The sequence below is a fragment of the Eubalaena glacialis genome, chromosome 2 (genome assembly GCF_028564815.1).
Source record: "Eubalaena glacialis isolate mEubGla1 chromosome 2, mEubGla1.1.hap2.+ XY, whole genome shotgun sequence".
Lineage (NCBI taxonomy): Eukaryota > Metazoa > Chordata > Mammalia > Artiodactyla > Balaenidae > Eubalaena > Eubalaena glacialis.
In genome coordinates, this window is record NC_083717.1 from 68353998 (window position 1) to 68374788 (window position 20791).

Genomic DNA, 20791 nt, shown 5'->3' on the forward strand with positions numbered 1-20791 from the left:
CCTATGTAATTAAATATGGTCACACTCTGAAGTATAGGGGTTAGGGCTTCGACATTTGAATTTGGTAGGGTAGGGGAGCTACAGTTGAGCCTAACACTGGATGTAACTGTGGTTCACTCATTTTCATCACTGCGTGGTCATCTATTGCATGAATACGCCACAATGTATTTATCCATTCTGCTGTTGATGGGTACTTGAGTTGTTTCCAGTTTGGGGGCCATTACAAATAATGATGCTTTGAATATTCTTTTACCTGTAACTTGGTGCAAGTGTGCATGAGTTTCTTTAGGGTTTACAACAAGAAATGGATCAACTGACTCGTAGGGTAAGTTTATCTTCAATTTTAGAAGGTATGTGGACAGTTTTCCAAAGTGGCTGCACCAATTTCTTCTTAGCCCAGCCATACAGCCTCACATCTCATTGCTCTACTCCTCACCAGCACTTGGTATCATCAGACCTGCCAGGGTTAATTGTGGGGTAGTTTATTTTGCATTTCCCTGATGACCGATGGGGTTAAGTACATTTTCACACTGGCCATCTCTAGCTGCCATTCTGTGAAGTGCCTGTTCAAGTCTTTCGCCAGTTTTTCTATTATCTTTTTAAGTTTTGAATCTCTTCACTTTCTGCGCTCATGGCAATTTTATTTTATTATCGTTTATTTTAAGGGCATAGTATTAACTTTCCTGCCACTTGACCTTGGTCAGTACAATCTGATTCACCCTGAAATTTTTTGATAACTTTTATCTCAGAAAACAAGTGTTAGAGGTTTAATCTCTTTCTTCCCAGAAGCCCCTGGGCTTCCTATGCAAACATTCCAACTCTCCCCCTTCACCTTTCTACCTCCAAATGTGGATAGAGTCTCACCCCAAGTCACAACATCTCCTCCTGCCTGACCTGCTGCTATGCCACCCACACAGGACGTGATAATTGAAGGAGATCATGTGCAACGTCCAGCGTGATCCCTGGAACTCTGTATGCTGTTAGTGACTATTACTTTCCTTCCCCTTCTTGATGCTCTGCAGAAAGGAAAAGCACCAGCTAAGAGTAACAATTACTGACTGCCACCTGATTGCCAGGTCGTTATGTCAAGGACTGCTATCTGCCCATTCATTGCCATTCTCTTCCTCTTTTTTATTTACAGATTTTATTCAGGGAAGTAACATGCACCCTTTGCCTTTGCTGCCTTCCTGACACCTGGAACTTGGAGCTCCTGCAGCCATCTTGGACCATGAGTTGTTGCCTTAAAGGATAAAAGATCTTGCCTGGCTCTGTGACAAAGTGGAGCCATCAGACCAGACTTTGAAAGACAATTTGTTTCACGCAAGAGAGAAATTAGCCTCTGTCATCTTAAAATCACTGTTATTTGGTTTTCTATTATATGAGGCACAACCTAACCCTGATACTTAGGGAAAACACATGTTTTCAGTTAATTATAAACATCTGTTTGCTGGAGCTAAGTTTTCCTGCTTCCATTAAAATCATTTTTCTGATCAGTAAATTCTAACATATTTAAATATCCACACTCAAATTTATATTTTTCAAATAGCCCACTGGATAAGTATTTCATACTGATATGAGTAAGTGAGATACAGTGTCTTAAATAGCTATAAAATTAGGTACTCCCTATGACAGGAAGTATTCCTTACTCCCTAAGAAGTTGTCTTGTTTATGACAGCTACATGTAGGTAAATGTCAGGATACTCAGGAGGCAGTGAATTCATTCTTTTTGAATGGAATTAGCAGCTAGTATCCACAGAGAACTTCCTGTGCAAGTCAGCCAGCCTGCATCCTGTTCAAAGTGAGGCTCTCAAGTCTTGCTCCCTACTGTCCATGACTGGAACGTGATAAAGATATGGGTCACTGTCAGACAGCAGGTTAATGTGTTTGGTCATGGAACCATATTAAAATGGGGAGTGGTGTACACACCCACACACACACACAGCCCTACACAATAAGGAGGAGGCTGCGTGGGACATAGGAGCGAACACTGCGGATTCCGACTGTAAGGCCTTGTATGGTTCACTTTTTCTGAGCCTCAGTTCCCTCATCTGAAAACGGGGGCTTATCACATGGGTGTATTGTGAGGATTAAATGAGAAGACACATATAAAATGCTGGCATAAAGGAAGCACTCAATAAATGTTAAATAAAGTGGGTTTGTTTTTATTTTGAATCTGTCAACGGGCTAAGTGCGGTCAAAGACCAATCTGTCCGGGGCTTCCCCGGTGGCGCAGTGGTTGGGAGTCCGCCTGCCAAAGCAGGGCACACGGGTTCGAGCCCTAGTCCGGGAAGATCCCATATGCCGTGGAGCAGCTGGGTCTGTGCGCCACAACTACTGAGCCTGCGCTCTAGAGCCCGTGAGCCACAACTACTGAAGCCAGCGTGCCTAGAGCCCGTGCTCCGCAACAAGAGGAAACCACCGCAATGAAAAGCCCGCGCACCGCAACGAAGAGTAGCCCCTGCTCACTGCAACTAGAGAAAAGCCCGCACGCAGCAACGAAGACCCAACGCAGCCAAAAAAAAAAAAAAAAAAAAAGACCAATCTGTCACTTCAGTAGAAGGCCTTACTCCCAACTCCAGCCATGCAAGTCACCCTCCACCCAGGCCCCAGGGCAAGAGGCTGCTGAAGCTGTAACCCTGACAGCCCCGGGGTGGGTTCCAGGGCCCCTCAGCTTCCAAAGGCAACAGCACTCCGCATCACCAAATCCTAGAAGAGCTGGGTGTAAGTACATATTAAGTTTCCATTTTTACTTAAAGATCCTAACTTCTGGATGTTTATTTTGGGGATGACAATGGTGGATTAAGCTACTTTAAGATGTTATAAGTTGAAGTCTTTCCTTCCCTTGGCTGCTAAAGTTTAATTCAGTCTAATTATTTCATATAATAGTTTCATAATTTCTAGTATATTAAGCACTTAATATGTTGTGTCATTTGAAATCACATATTAAATTCAGCAAAGTACATTTTAATGAGAGTTAAGTGGTGTGAAAATATTAATACAATGTGATGGTTCATCTTGGTGCTCATATTTTGTAGGTCTGTTCCTGATGCACAAATGCCTCACTCACCAGCTAAGGGAAGCACTCAACTGCCTGGGGCTCAGATGGGTGTCTGACCAGACAATATTCCTATCTTTTGCTGTACAGCACTTTACAGTGGGATTTCTCATTGGGCCTCACGACCCTGTAGAGCAAGCAGGGAAATCCTTACTTCCATTTTAGAGATGAGGAAACTGAGGCTCATTCCCGGGACATCACACGACTCTTCTTGGCTCAAAGCCATTGCAGTTTTTCCCCTGCTCCACAGCTGCTGTCAGAGTAACCTGGGGGGTGAGTAATGTCTGGACTCTGGTGCAGCGAGGATTTGGAAGGGGTATCACACTTCTCCAACCCTGTAACCCCACATAGAGAAACTGACAGAGCCACAGAGAAGCTGGTCAGCTCTGTACTTGGACTTGGCAATTCTTTTTGAACACTCTTTCAGCGTGCACGAAAATCACAGTGAAGCCTTAAGATAGCAACAACTCAAAATAATATGAATTTAAGGCAGCAAAGAGAGAGATTTGAGAGAGAGCTTCCTAGAACCCTTCAAACTGTATTCCCATATTCCTTCTGGGTACAAAGTTAGCACTTGGAGTCAGAGAGATCCGAGAGCAAATTCCAGTGTCACTGACTAGCTGCGTCGCTTTACCTCTCTAGCCTTAGGTTTTCCCCATCAACAAATCAGGAATAATAAACTCCCTTGTGCTTATCTCTCAGAGACATTAAGATGAAACAGTACATCATAAGATCCTGTGTTGATCTTAAAGGGCAGGGACTCATGCTAAGCTGAGTGAACAGGAGTTAATCTATGTGGTGTCCCTTCCCAGCAAGGTAACTGCAATTTTTAAAAAAATTTTATTTATTTTTGGCTGCATTGGGTCTTCGTTGCTGCGTGCGGGCTTTCTCTAGTTACGGCGAGCGGGGGCTACTCTTCTCTGTGGTGCGCAGGCTTCTCATTGCGGTGGCTTCTCTTGCTGCGGAGCACAGGCTCTAGAGTGCAGGCTCAGTAGTTGTGGCGCACGGGCTTAGTTGCTCCGCGGCATGTGGGATGTTCCCGGACCAGGGCTCGAACCATGTACCCTGCATTGGCAGGCAGATTCTTAACCACTACATTACCAGGGAAGTCCGTAACTGCAATTTTAACCCGGGCCTTTGGTAACTCAAACCCAAACGACTGAAAACAGTGCCCATAGTAACTCAGTAAAGGAGGGAAAAAAAAAAAAAAACCTATAAAAAAATTCCATTGTAGCTAAAACAGTCCCCGTAGTAGCTAAAAAAAAAAGGAAACTGAGCCGTCTCATGCCCCCACCCCCACTCCTCCTCCTTGCTGGGCCTTCAGGGCTCAGGAGAAGGCGGTGTATGGTTCAGCAGGTCCCAGACCCTAGGTCCACAACAGCCCCTGTGGACTGTTCCTGGGATCCTCTATGCCCCAAGGATGACCACCATGCTGTACTCTTCTAAAGCAGAAGACAAAAACAGTGTTGAATTTTAACATCTTGCTAATTATAGTCTTGAAAAAGTTCTTCATTTACCCAGTTACAAAAATCACAGCCAGTCAAAGCTGACAGAAATGTTAAAGGTCATCAGTAGGGCACTTTCCTCACTTGGCAGAAGATAAAACAGGACCAGAGAGGTCCAGGGAGTTGGTCAAGGTCACAAACACAGGTGCAGGGAGGAATGGGAACTAAAATTCAGATCTCTCACCTCTATACCACAACTGCTCAATAAGAAAAAACAAACAGAACAAAAACCCACCTGGTTAAAAATAACACAAGCTCAAGTAGCCAGAAACAGCAAACAACCTGGTCCATCTCCTGCTGGTTTCCGCAGTAAGGCAGTTATGAACCCACAAGATGTACCTGTCACCATGACATGTGTGCGCATCGACTGTGTCGAAAAGGCTCTCCTAAACAAATGAAGAAAAACGTGGATGCTAATTGAAGATTAGCATCATCTCCCATCAACGCTAATACGCTTTTTGGTTATCTGCAATTCCCTTTTGTAAATCTGAGGGAAACATCATTGCCCAAATTAGCTCTTTTCACTCAATAAAGGCCATAGTAGCATTCTGAGGTTTGTGTTTGCTTACCGCTTATTTAGAGAGAAGTCAGATGAGAAGTTGGGCTGCCTGCACCTGATTTCCATTTCACTGAAGACAGGTGAGGGGAGGAGCTCCAAAGTCCCCAAAGGCCAGGCCAGGTGCTCCCTGGCTGGAGCTGAGATGGGTTCACAGTATGGAGCCAGACCTCAGCCTGGAGCACCAACTACCTCCACAGCGTCCCCTCCCCTGAAGGACTGGCCCAGATGGGTGAAGCTGACTCAGGTGACTCCAAGGTCTTCCTCTGCCTGAAACTCTCTGTCCTGTCCTCTCAGGGCTGCATCCCTATCATCAAGTGACAACTCAACTGTCCCCTCCCTCCTGTCTACCCACTGAAGTGGGCTTCATTACCCAGCCATGCTCTATACCGCATGTTCTTTCTACTCTGTCTCAGCACTGAGAATGCTCTCCCCCCCTTGCTGGAATGGAAGCTCCATGACCCCTGCTGCCCCAGTGCTCACGTCATAGGTGCTCTACAGCTGTTGAAGAAATGAAGGCAGGAATGAAAGTTTGAGCTGATAAGACCTTGGGAGTATTGCTTAAGAGGAAAAGGGCAGACTACGCTCCTGGTCCCAAATCTTTTCTCTCTCGAGTTCCACTGCGAAGAGGAAAAGATCAGTCTTTGAAACCAGACTTGCATCCAAATCCCAACTTCTTTCACCACTGGCAGGATAATTCTGGCCTTGATAGTTTAACCAACTAGAGGCTCAGTTTTCTAACCTGCAAACTGGCGGGGGAGGGCACTGACCAGGTTAAGTGCCTGCCCCAGGACTGGATCAAAGGGTGGTGACCTTTCCCAGACCGCCACCACTCCCGAGTCACTCTATGCAAAGCATGGCCCCCACAGAGGACACCCTCCCTCTTCCCCTTGGCTTCAAGTAGCGATGGTCCTGAGAGTCCCGGGGGAAGCAGCGGCAAGTCACTGCCGCTCCGGAGCTGGTGCCCACTGCCGATCCGGAGCTGGTGCCCACGGCCGCCCCAGCCCCGCCCCTTCCGGTTCACGGTCGGCTGCTCCAGCCCTCGCGAGGGTCACGGGTCTCAGCCCGACCATCGGTTCGCAAGCGTTTCGGGGTTCCGGACCGCACTCCTGTGGGGACCTCATTGGCACCACGGGCCCTCGTCCCAAAAAAGCATTCTCGCCCCGCACACGCCGTCACGCCTAGTTGGCGGCCCACAGCGCTGCCACATTCCCCTGCGCCGCGCTGGGAAGACCCGAAGTAGACCCTTGCGCGTTCAGCCCGGCCGGCGCGGAAGAGGCGCGCTAGCACCGCGCACCACGTGACCGAGTGTGTCTCCCGGCGCCGTCCGCTAGGCGCGCACAGGTCGGGCGGGCCGAGGGCCAATTTCCCATGGTCCCTTCATTTGCATATAGAATATAAGAAGGTTATGGAGACTATTAAATTTAACTTGGCCGTAATCACAAAGACATGAGAGTATGTGTGATACGAAAGGTCAAAACGTCTTGTATACTGTGAAATTTTAAAAAAAGGGCTACAGTGTAATCACCATAACCGTAAAAGTTTTTATATTCTTAGCTTTATAAACGTCGGAGAAGAGACTGCTGTTGTGCTCGCTTCGGCAGCACATATACTAAAATTGGAACGATACAGAGAAGATTAGCATGGCCCCTGCGCAAGGATGACACGCAAATTCGTGAAGCGTTCCATATTTTTGTCCCTGAGTTTACCAGGTGCACAGTTTGCACGTTGATGCAAACACTTTTCACATACAGGTTCTACTTTTTGTTTGACACAAAGGAAACTGTAGTCCCTGGAGATGGAGTAAAAGTGTGGGCAGTCAGATTCATCGCTTTGCTGTGCTTTTCACATCTGGCTCTCGGGCCCCAGTCTTCAACCTTTCAAATCTTGCTTCTGCTTCCGTCTGCATTATCCTGAGTTCTACTGTACCTTACACTTAAGGAAATGGCCTTGCCAAAGTTGATCCGTTTCACGTCCAAAACACAACAGGACCTTAGTGCTACCATAAACATAAGTTGTACTATACCAGGAACTTGGAACAAGACTGACTCCTCATGCTGCCTCTGAATCTTAAAAAAATAAATAAAGTAATAATAATGCACACTCCTTATTGAACATCTATGGGCCAGGGCCTTCACCAGTATCTCATTTTAATATTCCTGACAGCCCTGCCTTGTGGGTATTACTGCCACCATTTCACAGGAGACACTGAGAGGTAAAGCCACCTGGGCATGATCGTGTAAGTAGCTGAAACAAGGCCTGATAAGACCTTTAGAGGCACAGACCCTGAAAAGACCCAGGTCCTGCCCCCAGGTAATTCAATTGCAAAAAGCAGTCCTAATGAGTAAGATGAGAAGGGAAAAAAGGCCAACAAAGTTCAGATTTCCTGTGATGTGTTTGTCAGTGTTTTTTGAGGTACCAATTTCTTTCCAGGAGAAAAATGTTGGTGCATATGCTTTGCCGGTGCCCGAGCACGCGCGTAGTCCGCCTGACGGTCTCCGCAGCCGCTGCGAGCCGGGTTGGTCTGTCTCCAGCGGCCGCACCGCTCCCAGGCTCTGTGCTCTCCTCAGTCAAGGCACACGGACAGTCTCGGAGCCCCAGGGCCTCCCCAGGGCAGCGGCGGGCCCTCTCCCGCCGGGTGCTCGGAGCTGCCGAGCAGCGTACCATCAAGGATCCATTTCTGTTCTCTTCAGTGGAGGTGAAATGATCCTTTCCAGGTAACAGCCGAGAATAGGGATCCGTGGGACCTCTCATTGCGCCTCCTCGGCTCACGGCCTCCAGTTCATGGAGTTAGAGGACAATCTTTGGCTTTCTTTTCTCCCCCCAAAGATGCCTGGTTCCTTGGAGGCCACTTGGGTAATTGGGTGAGTAGTTTTAAAGGTCACTTTCTGGGATGCCCAACAAGGAAATGACCAATGGTGGTTTGGCTCTCTCTCCTTCTAAAGAAACTCGTCATCCTTCGTCCCTCTTCTTGGCATAACCCTGGTCTCAGAGCAAAAACTAGAAAAGACACAAGCAATTCCTAGTGCTGTAAAAGCCAAAGACCTAGCTGACTTTCAGGGCTCTGCACAGTTCTATGAAGTAGGTATCCTTTTCCCCCTCATGTTATAGATGAGGAAGCTGAGGCACAGAGAGATTCAACAACTTGCCCAACCAATGTCACACAACTAGTCAGTGTCAGAGAAGGGATTGAGACACAGGAAATCGGGCTGTAGAGTCTGTGCTCTTAACCAAACACTATGCTCCCTGTGGGGGCATAGAGTGGGACATGAGGCTGTTTAGAATTAATGCAAAGAATATGCAGGTCCAGTTCTGCTTTTGTTGGTGGTCTAAATTCAAGGACAGGAGTCACATTTTTGTAAAGGATCAAGGCTAGACTTTAGATCAGGGTAGCTGGGAATGTGTGTGCCCAGTGACCTTGCAAAATTAGAGGGAGTGAAGGAGCACCCTCTTCGGGATGCAGTGGCAAGAGGAAGAAAGCTTTCCTGTTCTAGATTGACAATCCCTCACCTGACACCTGCCCCCCCAAGACTAATCTTATTGATGAAGGATATTCTGAGCAGTAAGCCTGTGTTTAATTAACTATGCAAATGAGCTAAACTGCTTCCCGGTAGCTGCTGCCCAGAAGCACCGAGGGATTCCTTCCCTCAGAAATTTCCAGCACCCAGATGAACAACAAAGTTGGAACCTATTCATCTAGACATCTGTTGAGTACCTGCGATGCATTGGGCACTGTGTTGGAGGTTACAAGGAAGGGCAAGATGTGACCCCGATTGCCGAGGCACTTACAGCCTATGAGAAATGGAAACACCAAGGATAACTCAGGGAGGTGAGCACTCTATTAGCTTCATTAACCAAGTGCCACAGGAACACAGAGGTTACTCCCAGGAATCCAGAGATCTTCCAGGTGTCTCTTGCCGACATGTTACGCTGAATTGCAGAGGAAACGAAGGTGGGGATCGACCTACTGGTTTCTCCCAGGGGAGTGAAAAAGCAAGCAGCTTGGCGCTGTTTCCATCTGCTCCTCCAGCTTCGCTCAGTTTATCACCCTGGATTTGCTGGGACAGGTGAAGATAGACATCACCTGCCCCAACGAGCCTCCCCAGAGCCTTCCTCCGCTGAAAAAGGAGTGGGAGGTTGAAGACGCATGTTTACCTCGTTCTTCACCCCCAGACCTCGGACTCCAGAGCCCGAACTCCTTGGGTACCACCGGGAGCCGAGGTGAGGAACAAACACCACGAAAGAACAGCCGGCTCCCCATTCCCCAAGCCCCACTTTTTCTCCCTAAGACAAGGCTCCCTAGTCTGGGGTCTTCGGACGCTGGCTGTAATGCCTAAAATATGTCGCAAGGTGGCAACGTTGTGGCGAGGAAAAGACTTTAAAAATCCTGGGGATTTTTTCAAAGCATATTTTCCCTATTAATGTTTCATTTAACTTAATTAGAATCTGGTAAACTAATTAAAGTAGCTACGAGCCCCGCAATCAGCAATAATTCGTATAATTATTGATAATTACATCCATACCAATCGTTTGGTTATTAACATTTGAGGGGAACAAACCACTTCTGAAGGGAATCGGAGCCCAGGAGGGTTTTTGCGAGAGCTTTCTGGGTCGCATCCGCCTACACCTCCAATCCAAAGAGATTCCGGTCCAGGTGGGGCGCCCTTTCAGCCTGGCCCCAACTGCCTACGGCTCTTTTCCCCACTTTGTGGAATTAGAAAAGGAAAGGTGAAAAGGAATGTTTGCCAGGTTCCTCTGTGTGGGCCGCAGCGACGCAGTAACTTCCTGCCTGGGTAGTAAATGTTGATCCCATTTTACAGAGAAAGTGCCGGTTCCTAAGAAGCGTTTCCGCCCAGGGGGGAAAGGCGCGTTTGCTCTCCCAACCCGCGCTCCCCGCCAGGTCCCAGCTCCGCTCGCCCCTGGCACTCCCTAGGGATGCATGTCTCTCTCTGGACCTCAGTTTCACCTTTGGTAAAGTGAAGGACTGATCTGGTTGGTTCCACCCATAGGAAAAGTTCCCGCTCCCTGGAGGGTCCCTGTCGGGAGATCGCGCGTCCCGAGGCGAGTTCATCCGTCAGCGACACCTCACAGTTTACCCGGCCATTCTCTCAGTCCCCTCTGGGTCTAGCCCTCGGAATAACCTGGGACACGAGGGCTCCGAGCGCAGGGTGCTCCGGGGCCTGGCTTCCAGCCTCGATCGCGCGGCGGGTCTCCCCGCCTGTGCCCCTTCCCGGAGGCCCAGAGCGCGCCCCTGCTCTCCAGCTCCGCCCCGGGCCCTCTGGACGACCCGCCACGAAACTTCCCCACCGGCGCAGCCGAGGGCTCCCGGGCCCCTGCTGCTCGCCCGGCGGCTGGGCACAGAACGCCCGCTTCCAGGGTGTCTGCCGGGCCGCCCGGGGACGCGCAGTGAGAGTCCTGGGGTGTCGGAGGGCAGGGTCGTCGGGGCGCGCGGGTCCAGGCTGCGGAGCGATGCCCTGCGCTTGCTTCCTCCCAGAGCGCGTCCACGAGCCGCCGGGGACGGAGACCTGAATATTATTTTAGAGGCCGAGAGAGAGGCCTAGGAAGACTTAAGGGCAAGACACGGCACCTCTGCTAGTCAGGTAAGGAGGGGAAATTTGATACCAGGACCAAATGATTCTCGGGACCGTGCGCTTTCCCACACTCTCCTCCCCCTCCAAAAAGCGCGCTGCCGTTTCCTTCATTTATCTGTAGCCCAAGCAGCGGGTGCCCTGTGGAAACTGAGGCCGAAGGGGGAGGCCCGTGGAGAGGTAAGGCCTTGGCAACCGCGGCCGTCCCCGCCGGATTCCAGCGGGAGGCATATCTCACCTTCCTCCTTGGGCTCCTCGACGTCCGCAAACCCGCTGGGACTAAAATGGACGGAACTTCAAAAATCGCCAGGGCTCCCTCCGTTCAGCTAGCGGCGAGGCAGGCGGGAGCGCATCTGCGCACAAGCTGCGAGTCCCCCGCGTCCTTTCCAGGCCTGCCGGGCCCAGGCCCTCCACTCTTACCTCGCCCCCGCCCCGCCCCAGAGCTCCAGGGCCTGGCGGACAGTACCCGCGCCTCCTGGCAGTTCTGGTTGAACCTGGGATTCTAGGCAGGGCCCGATTCGGTCTCTGAGCGCCCCGGAGGTGGCTTCTCCGGTGAGCAGGCGTGGAAATGGGCACAAGTAAACTCTCGGCCCCTGCGAGCGCTGGAGGGAAGAGTCAGAGACCTTGCAGTAGTTCTCATTCTCCGCCGAGGCCCGAGGGTCCTAAACGTGGGGCGGGGGTGGCCTGTGGGGCAAGCTGGGGGTGCCTAAAGGACTGGTGGAGAGATCGGGGTGCTCGCTGCTGTCCACCTGAGCAAATGCGGGTCTCAGCCCGGGCGCCCCAGAACCCGCGCTGTGGTCCCCACGCACCACCTGTTGCGCCCGTCTCCCCCCGCCCCTCCGCCCGCCGCCCTCCCACCTCCACAGCCCCGGGAAGTAACAGATTTTTTTTTTTATTAAAAACAAAACAAAAGTCACGGATACAGGGTGGTCTCCCCAGTCAGGCTCAAGGTGGTCTCCCTCTCGTGAGTCAGTTGTCGCCCTTTTTAAAGTGCTGTTACATCAAGAGGTTACAACAAAAAAATAGACAAAGCAAAACCCAAGAGGGAATGCAAAACGGGACCGGAAGTAGGTCCAGGAGAAGGAAGCAAATAACTTACAGCATAAATAAGTTAAAGTGAACCCAATACTGAACCGAGAGACTCACAGTACATTTATATCCATTGCACATAGCCACTTTGTCATTAGGAACAAGAGTTTCAGAAGTGGACGGGACGGGAAGCGCGGGGCCAGCGAAGTTCCTACATTGTATTCACAATTGGGGTTCCGAGGCTGTACAGGAGGGAGAGGCCCCCTCCCCTTTCTTACCCCCTTCGGTCCAGTTAACCCCATGAGGTCCGATGCCCAGGAGTTCAACCGTGGGGCGAGGTGGTATTTACAGTTGGAAACGGAGACGGGGCCCTGGGCGGGGGCGCCCGGGACGGGGCGGGCAAGGCCGAGGCGCCCGGGAGGAGAGCGGGCCGGCTGGAGGCTGTATTTACATAGGTCCAGTCCGAATGGCTTGTATCTCGCCTTAGGCCGCCGCGGCCGCGGGTATTTACAAGAAGAGAGCAGCATGGCTTGAGGGCGCGTGGGCGCGGCCGGGCCGGCCCTAGGGCAACAGCGGGGGCTTGAAGGAGCAGTTGCCAGTGCAGTGCCGGGGCGTCAGCATCTTGCAGGAGAAGTGGTGCAGGGCGTCGTGGGCTTCTGGAGAGACAGTCGATTGGGCCATGTTGGGCACCTCGCCAGGCCTGCGCGGTTCACGGGCTCCCTCGCTCCCCTGTCCGCCCGGGTCTCACCCACCCACTTCAGGCTCAGGGGTTCTCAAGCGAGAGCATCAGAAGGTGAGAGGGTAGTAGAGAGATCCTGGTTATCCAGAACCACTGCTCTAGTTCAATTGGCCCATTTTACAGAAGAGGAAACTGAGGCACAGTAAGAGGAAGGTCGATCGGCCCCAAACCAGATTTGGACCCAGTGGCAGATTTCCCAATGCTCAGAGCTCAAGGGGCTCTTTCTCCCTATCCCACCGTTCTAGCATCATTTCTCCATTAAAATCAATTCCCATTTCCCTCTTCTCAGCTACTGATCTATGTAGACCTGGCCTTCCCCTCTCACTAGCACTGCCATTCATTCATTCATTTGTTCGTACATTCATTCACTCATTCGCCTGCACAGCCAGCGCCTGGCACCCCTCCTTCTTTCCCCGGCTTCCGCACCTTTTAATTTCTGCTGGATGGCATAGCGCGCCTTCCTCTCTTGGTCAAGTTCGTTACACAGAGTATCTGGAAGACATGGGAAGTAGCCAGTGAGGAAATGAGACCACCTTAGGGCCCGCTGGGGTCACAGCCCGGCCCTCACCCTCTTCTCAGCGCTCAGCCCCTGGCAGAAACAAGTCCGGGAGACTGAGGGAGGGGGCGTCAAAGCTCCAAACTGCAGCTTGGCAGAGGGAGGAAATGGCCTGGGATGGCGCTTAAAGGCAGACGGATCTAACCAAAATTAAAGCAAACTTAGGCATTACTTCCCAGGTAATTTTACGCCTCGATTTTTAATTTAGAAACCATGGAAATTGCCACGATAAGAAGTTCAATCACTCCATGTAATGATGCCTGCAAGCCGTTTGCTGGGCTCGCTTGCCATTCTGAGGCTAATCAGAGTATACAAAGGATATTAAATAAAAAAAATAATTGTTAAATTACCTTCAATTTAAATCCAAATGACTGAGCCAACATTGAGGCTCCTGCCAGACGAGAGGCAGTTACGGCCCGTGCACGCGCTCACCTGACTCCCGTCTTACCTCTGACAATTTGCAGCTGTTGCACCATTTCTTCTCGATAAGCCAATTCCCTCTTCATTTGATCCTGAAAATTATCTGTGCAAATTGATTAAGCGGGAGCTGTTACGCACAGCCCCCTCCCTCGGCCGCGTTTCTCCACTCCCCAGCCGCACCCCACCCCCTCCGTCTTTGGCCTAGTGGGAAACCCCGGAAAAGGAGGGTTCTGTGGCCCCGGCCTCGTGCGGAGCGGCAGCTGCTTGCACTGGGGTCCCGGGCTCAGCCCGGGGCTTGCGGGAAGAAGGCTCTGGTGATGAGGTGGGGCGGGTCTGGATGGGGTACCTTTGAGACTCTGAAATTCTCGCTCCAGCTTCTTGCGGAGCTCCATTTGCTCCAGGAGCAGTTTTTGCAATTCGTCTGTGAAGGGGCGAGATGGGAGGTAAAGGAAGAGGGTGGTGGGACTCAGGGGGCCCATAAGGTACCCAGGTCCTCCCCTGGCCGGTTCCCCTGAGATGGGAGTAGGGGAGGGTGGGACCGGATGGTAGAGGCCCTCAACACTCAGTTTTCCCATCTGCATCCAAAGGATTTGGGCAAGAAATGGGGTTAGGGGATTAGGCTGCCCAGGAGAATCAAATTCAGGATAGTAGAATGCATGTTGGACTTCTAGGCCCTGGCCCCAGGCGCTAACCAGCATGGTTTCTGCTTTAAGTTGTCCCTAACTGCCTAAGCTTAGAGGTTGGCCTAGGAAGACGCGGTTTACCCCTTCATTTGACAGACTTAACCCCTCCCTTCAATGATACAGACCAGAGAGAATCTGGTCAAAGCCTTGGACCTCTGCCCTGGAAAAATACATATATTCACAACAGTTTGTTTACAATTTCAAGAGGTCCCAAGACCCCAAATTCATGCTAAGAACATGCTCATATAAAGCACCAAGGATTTTGAAGGTAATCACATAGCCTGTAAAATCTGTAACTAGGAAGAGTGGACGACCACCAGTGCTTCTCTCCCTCCCCACACCAATTTCCAAGCCCAACCCTGGGCTGGGTGGGGGCAGGGAGAGGCAATTGGGTGTGGAAAGCCCCATTGGTGCCCTCAAAAGCAGCTCCAAAGGAGTGGCAGGGGGCTGCCCTGACCACGGAGCTATTGGTATCTGGTCCTCCACATGGGGAGCCTCTCTGAGAAATCCTCCCCTAGCAGGTGCTCAGAAAACACAAAAATGGGAGACAGAGAAGCAAAGTGGGTTAGAAGCTCCTTTCTCTGTGCCTCAAGTCACACTCTTCCTTTTGCAGTGGAGCAGCAACCCCAGGACCCCATTCCACAAACAAGGTCCATCCTCACCTTATTTAGGGTGGGGTGGAGTCGGTTATGCATTAATTCCAGGAAAAAAAACAAAACAAAAACCAAAAAACCTCTGAGACATTCCTAAAGTAAATGCATCCTCAAAATCTTGCTATTCAGATGAGGTTGAGAGACCCAGATTGCCCTGTCTGATTGTCCACATGCATCAAGTTCTGAGGATCATTACTCATTTTTCTTTCTCACCGGGCTATTCAGACAGGCCTGGCCTTGGGAACTCTGGAGTGGCTGGTTCCCTCCCCTTGCTCACTTCACCCTTCCACTCCCCGCCCCCCACCCCAACCTCTGTGCCAGGATAATGTGTCCAGGGAATTATCCCTTTGGCTCAATGAAGACTGATTCCCCAAGAGCCTTTTCTTCTCACACTCACTCCTACAGGAATAACACCCCTTTACAAGAAGGGCCCATCGCTCCCAAGCACAGTGTACCCCCATTTCACAGATTTAACCTCACCTCTGGCCAGGTTCTCGATATCTTTCTCCACTAGTTGAGTTCCCGTGACATCTAGGGTGAGCCCATCTTCGCCTGGGATACAAGGGCAAGTAAGAGGGGTTTTGTCCTGGGAGAGGCCTTGGGAGGGGAGGGGTGAGCTTCCTGGGAACTGTGCTAAGTTGGAAACCTATTTCAGACGCTCTGCCTTTAGAGGAGACAGTTACAGGCATCCAGTACTACCCACCTTTCAAGTCATTATTTTAGGGGTACAGCCTTTATTTTAGAGAGTGACCCGCTGGAAGAGAGTGGACCCAAGGAAAACAGGCTATCTTAGGGCAGGAAGTGCCCTTTGACCTGTTTTATGTGGGTGATGGTGTTCCTCATATCCTAGTAAGCCTCCTTCCCTCACGGAAGAGCCCCAAACCCACCAAGGAGGTAAGCAACTCAGGAAACCTGGCCTGAACCTTGCCCACACTATTTAAATATTTATGTGCCAGCCGAGAGAGAGGAACGGCAGCCCCTTAGCCTTGCCGCTGGAGCAGGTGGAAACCTGGGCGACCTGGGGCCCAGCTCCCGGGTGGGGGTGGAGTGCGAAGGTCCTAGGGCTCACCTCTGTCTGTATTTGCGGGACTTGGCTGGGAGATACTCCTTTGGTCTGGATAGGATTTCCTTGTTTCCAAATCGTCGGCAGTCGAGTGATTGTCTTCCTTATCTGGCTCTTAAAGGCAATAAACCGAGTTTCAAGGAGACGCAAAGAAACCGTGACCCCGATACGGCCAGAGCTGCCGCGGTCGGGGCGCCCGAGCCCTAATTAAAAGCGTCGTGGCCGCCGCTGGTTCCCGGCTGTGCGCCTGGGCTCGCACCCTCAGGCTTTGGGCCGGGCACCCCCTCCCCCGCGCGCGATCTGCTCATCTCCGGCTCCACGCCCCCTCCCCAGCCCCTTGGAAAAGAGCAAAACGAGCAGCCGAGCCCACCAGGGACAAGCGACCTACATCGCGTGCAGATACTGGGGCACCGCGAGCGCGCGTGGCCGCCGGGTCTACCTGCGCCGAGACCGCGGCCCAGGCGGCGACCCTCGGGGTGGCAGCAGCGGGGGAGACATCTTCCCCGGCCTGGCCTGCCCGGATTTCCGAGGCCCTCAGTCCATTCTCTGAGAGCCACTGGGTCCCGCGCGCACGTGCTCCGCGTTGGGCTGCAGCTACCACGGCACTTCAGGGGTCCCCAAGGGGGTGGCCAAGCGTCCCCACCCCCTCCCGGATCCGTCCTGACCACAGGGGACCTCTCGGCCAAAACACTTGCTGAATAAATGAGAGGATCTGAAAAGGACGCCAGGCGTGGTTTGTAAAAGGTTTAACCCGGTGCCTGAGGTGTACGTGAGCGGTATCTATCTATGCGGTGGAGAGGGCGGATGTAAGTCGTTGGGAGTCCTCGCTTAGCTTCCTTTTTCTTTCACTGTTTTTCTTTCCCTCTCCCTCTTTCTCTCATTTTCTCTGCCTCTGTCTTTCCTCTTCTCGTCTTCCCTCGCAGGCCTCCTCTGGCCCCGGCCCTCTGCTCGCGGTCCCCCCATCACATTGGCCAGGGACCTCGGCAGGGGGGCTGGGGGCGTTACCGTGGGCCTCGGGGGTGCAGAGGTAGGAGGCCGCGGGCCCCAGCGCCGCCGCCGCGCTCTTCACGTGCTCCTCCCGCTCGGGCGCGTACACCTGCGGCGGCCGAGAAATGACAGGCGGTTAGGGGGGGCGTTTGGCGGCGGCTCGCAGCAGCCCAGCCCTGCGCCGCGGCCAGGGGGGAACATGAGGGGGTGACGGAGGTGCGCTCGCCCGCTGGACCCGAGCGCCCCGGGCGGCCGTGACGCACGCGCCGCAGCCTTGCGCCCTCGGAGGCCGCATCACCGTTGTAGATTCCTGGTAATTATTAGCGCCCTCGAGAAAATTACCCGAAACACAAAGCGGCTCCTAAGCCAAGGGCAGCTGAAAGCCGCCCCCACCCTCTTCGCCCGTCTCAGCGTCTTCCCTCCCGCCCGCGCCCAGTCCCCGGTATAAACGACGCCTTTCGCATCCGGCTAATGATTCGTGTTTTAATGGACCGAATGGAAATGTACAGGTGTGCGCACCCACTTTCAAGTGCACACCCCCCACCCGAACCCGCGGCCCCGGCAACCAGAGAGCCCCTCTCCCGCACCGCACACCTTCTCGACGACAGCTTCCTGCCAACGAACCCTGCGGTTCCTAGGGCAGGAATTCGAAGAGACTCGGAAAACTACGAGTTCGTGTGGAGGAGGATTCCGGGGACCCCGTACTGCGGCTTGGTGGAGAGGCATCCCTCTTCTCTGTTTACCGGCTCGTCTTCCCCGGGGCTCAGATCCCCATCCGGGAGGGCGTGCTACCGGCCCGGCATGTTGAGCGCTTTTCTCTGGATTTTGGTCCCTTTTCTCCAGACCCATTTTATTTCTATCTTTCTGTCTCTGTATGACTGCCAGTCTCGGCCTGTCTCCTCCCCACTCCCATCAACAAAAACACAGCACACGCATTTTTCAGGCCTACCTCCCACCCCCACCCCCACCCCCACCCCCTGATCTTCCTAAACCCTCAGTCGGGGGTCCCAGCGAGCCCAGCTCCACAGAGCTCCCGAAGCTGGGCCTATCCAGAGCAGCCGGGGCCTACTGCTGGAACGCCCGCTCAGAACAAAATTCCCGTCCCCCACCCGGCCAGGGCCTGCCCCACATCCCAGAGCTGCCGAGGGGTAAGCAAAGAGGCGCCCCCAGCGGGGCGGGCGCGGGGCTCACCTTGGCCGGCGCGGGCCCCCCCAGCGGTCCGCAAGACTCTCGCAGCTCATAGCCGCCGCTTGGCGGGCTCCTCTCCGGTCTCCGCACCATGTCGTCGGCCGCCAGGTCCCCAAATGCGGACCGACTGGCTGGGGGTAGACCCGGGGGGCGCCGGGGACGAGGGCTGCCGCCGTCGGGAGAGTCTGTGGGGCCGTCGGCGCCCGATGAGGTGGTAGACAGGGGCCCTGCCTGCTGGTCGCCATCAGGGCCGTCTCCTGTGCTGGGCGCGCCGGGCGCGCCGGGCTCGGCCTCGTCCGGGGCTCCCTCGTCGTCGGGGAAGCGGTTGGACTCCACGTCCACCTCGGGCTCGTCCGCAGTGTCCACGTCGGGGGAGGCGGAGTGGTAGCTGGAGCTGCCCTCGCTCAGAAAGTCCGGGCTCACGTAGCCGCCGCCTGACCCTGTGCCTGGCCCGGGCCCACGGGCTGGCCCGCCGCCGTACGCGTCGCGGGCGCTACCGTAGAGCTTGGCGATGCTCTCGGCGTCCTTGACCACGGGCCGGAAGGCCGACACGTAGGAGCCTTTGCGTGCGGGCGGCGGGGGCGGCGGGGGCAGCGGGGCCAGCGGGGGCGGCAGCGCCTCGTCCGCGCCCTCCTCGTCCAGCGGCCCACGGGACAGCGCGCTGGGGCAGCGCTCCTCTGCGACCAGGCCGCCCTCCTTGGTCGGCTCGGCACCGTCCAGGGGCTCGGGGCCGCCGCCACCGGCAGCAGCCGCCGCCGCCGCCGCTGCCGCCGCTACAGCCGCCGCCACGGCTTTGGCTTGGCTTTGCGCGGCTGGATAGGGCGGCACTGGGAGGCTGCCTGCCGCCGGCCAGAACATGGGAAACGTTGGGTACACAGTGGCTGCGGCAGCCGCCGCAGCCACGGCCGCTGCGTCCTTGGCTGCTCCGGGGGGCTGGTGACCCCAGAACATGGCGCCGCCGCCCGGGCCAGCCCCCGCCCCGGGGGGCAAGTGGCCGGTTCCTGGGCCGCCCGCGCCTGCGCCAGTGCCCGCGCCCCCGCCGCTGCCGGTGCCTGGGCCGCCCTTGGGTTCGCCCGCGCCTAGCACGGGGTCGTCCTTTTTGGGGCAGAGGCCGAAGGCCGTGGGGAAACCGTAGGGATGAGGGAAAAGCGGCGGGGGGAGCTTCTGCAAGAGGCCAAAGCCCTTGCTGGGCACTGGGATCACCGGGTAGCTGCGTACGCCGGCGCCGCCACCAGGCCCTCCAGGGCCTGCAGGGCCGCCAGCTCCCGCCGCCAGACCAAGTCCCCGCTGCGCGTGAGGAGGAGGCGGCCCGGGAGGCCCGGCGGCCTCTTCTTCGCCACAGCGCAGGCTTTTGTGGGGCGGCGGGCCTGGGGCCATCTCCGCGCCGCACCCCGGGCCGCCCCCGCCGCCGCCACCAGCACCACCCTTCCCCTGCCCACCCGACCCGCCATTAGCGCCGCCGCCTCCTTGCAGCGAGAAGGTCCGCTTGCGAGTGCCACCATTGAACATGGCCTTGACGTCCTCCCAAGCGTGGCTCAGTTCGTCCGTGGCCGACTTGTCACTGAGTTTGAGGTGTCGGCGCCACGAGTTAAAGTTGGCTGCGTCGGGCTGCGTGTACTTGGCGTCGGGTGTGCGGTGCGAGTGGAAGATGAACTTGTTAGGCGAGAAGTACATGCTGCAGTAACCACACTTGATACACTTGGCACGCGAGCTGTTGTAACGCGCGGGGATGAAGCTGCCACGCGAGCCCCAGGCGCACTCGTGCACCACATCGAAGGCGAAGTTCTCGGGCAGCTTGGGTGGCTTGTGCTCGCCCAGGAACGACTTGCAAAGGCGTTCGGCCTCGCGCTTGGTGATCATGCCGCAGCGGCGCGACGAGATGGGCATGGCCCCGGCCCGACGCAGAATCTCCAGCTGCACCGGTGTGCACTGCACGCACGTGATGCCCAGGGCCACGCGGCGGTTGTGGATCTCATTGTAGCTGTAGTTCTTGAGGAGGGTGTTGGAGATCTGCGCCAGGCATAGGCGCTCCTGGCCGTCGATGACCAGAGACACGATAGGCACCCCGTACAGCGACGTCTCGCCCACCTGGTTGGGTTTGAGAGCGCTGGAGCCCGAGTAGGGCTGCAGCTCCTGCTTGGAGTTGGGCGAGGAGTTGCCCTCGCGCCCCGGCCCCAGCTGAGTGGTGAGAGCCTCCATGCCGCCGCTCCTGCGAAACAGAGAAAGCAGAGAGCCGATGAGCCATTTTCAGCGCCAACGCCGCTTGGGCCCGCCCAGCAGGGCGCGCCGAGTCCGGCGCGCGGGGAAACTTGGCAATGGGGAGTCCAAGCTCATTCGCCCCCTGGACGGGCGCCTTTTGTTATTCAGACGCGTGCTGGCGCTGGAACAAAAGCCCCCGGGGTTTGGAGGAGGAGTAGGGGTAATTGAGACCTCAGGAATGCCCCGGTAGCTAGGAACCTGATCCTCTTTTCGGACAGGGGAGGAAGTGGGGCCCAGAGACGGAGAGTGACTTGCCCAAGGCCACACAGCAAAGCCATTGCCGAACCCAGGCTTCCTGGCGCCCAGATCCGTGCGTCTTCGGCCACCCTCGCAGGCTGCCCTACCCGTCCGGGTCCTGAAGCCCTGACGTCGAGGACAGGCCGCCCCTCTGCTCAGTCGCGCATGCACGCGGGCGGGGGCAGCGCAGGGAGGAATAGGGAGGGGGGAGGGGCGGTCACTGCCCATCTCCAGACAGCAGGGGGCGGGGCGGGGCGGGGGGGAGGTGGCAAG

General features: G+C 54.8%; 1 protein-coding gene and 1 non-coding gene across 2 annotated transcripts; one reads left to right on the top strand and one right to left on the bottom strand.

The window, feature by feature from the left end:
• Positions 1-6704: 6704 nt before the first annotated feature.
• LOC133086265 (U6 spliceosomal RNA) lies at positions 6705-6811 on the top strand. The gene has a single exon (XR_009700025.1). It is a non-coding gene; the product is annotated as a U6 spliceosomal RNA (small nuclear RNA).
• A 5483-nt stretch (positions 6812-12294) lies between these two features.
• On the bottom strand, positions 12295-20559 carry SKOR1 (SKI family transcriptional corepressor 1). Its single transcript, XM_061181972.1, has 9 exons — positions 20453-20559; positions 18026-20231; positions 16853-16943; positions 15854-15961; positions 15265-15336; positions 13795-13869; positions 13477-13551; positions 12899-12964; positions 12295-12389 (listed from the first exon to the last, which is right to left on the bottom strand). The coding sequence occupies exons 1-9, from the start codon at positions 20557-20559 to the stop codon at positions 12295-12297; spliced, it is 2895 nt and encodes a 964-aa protein (XP_061037955.1).
• Between the last annotated feature and the right edge of the window lie 232 nt (positions 20560-20791).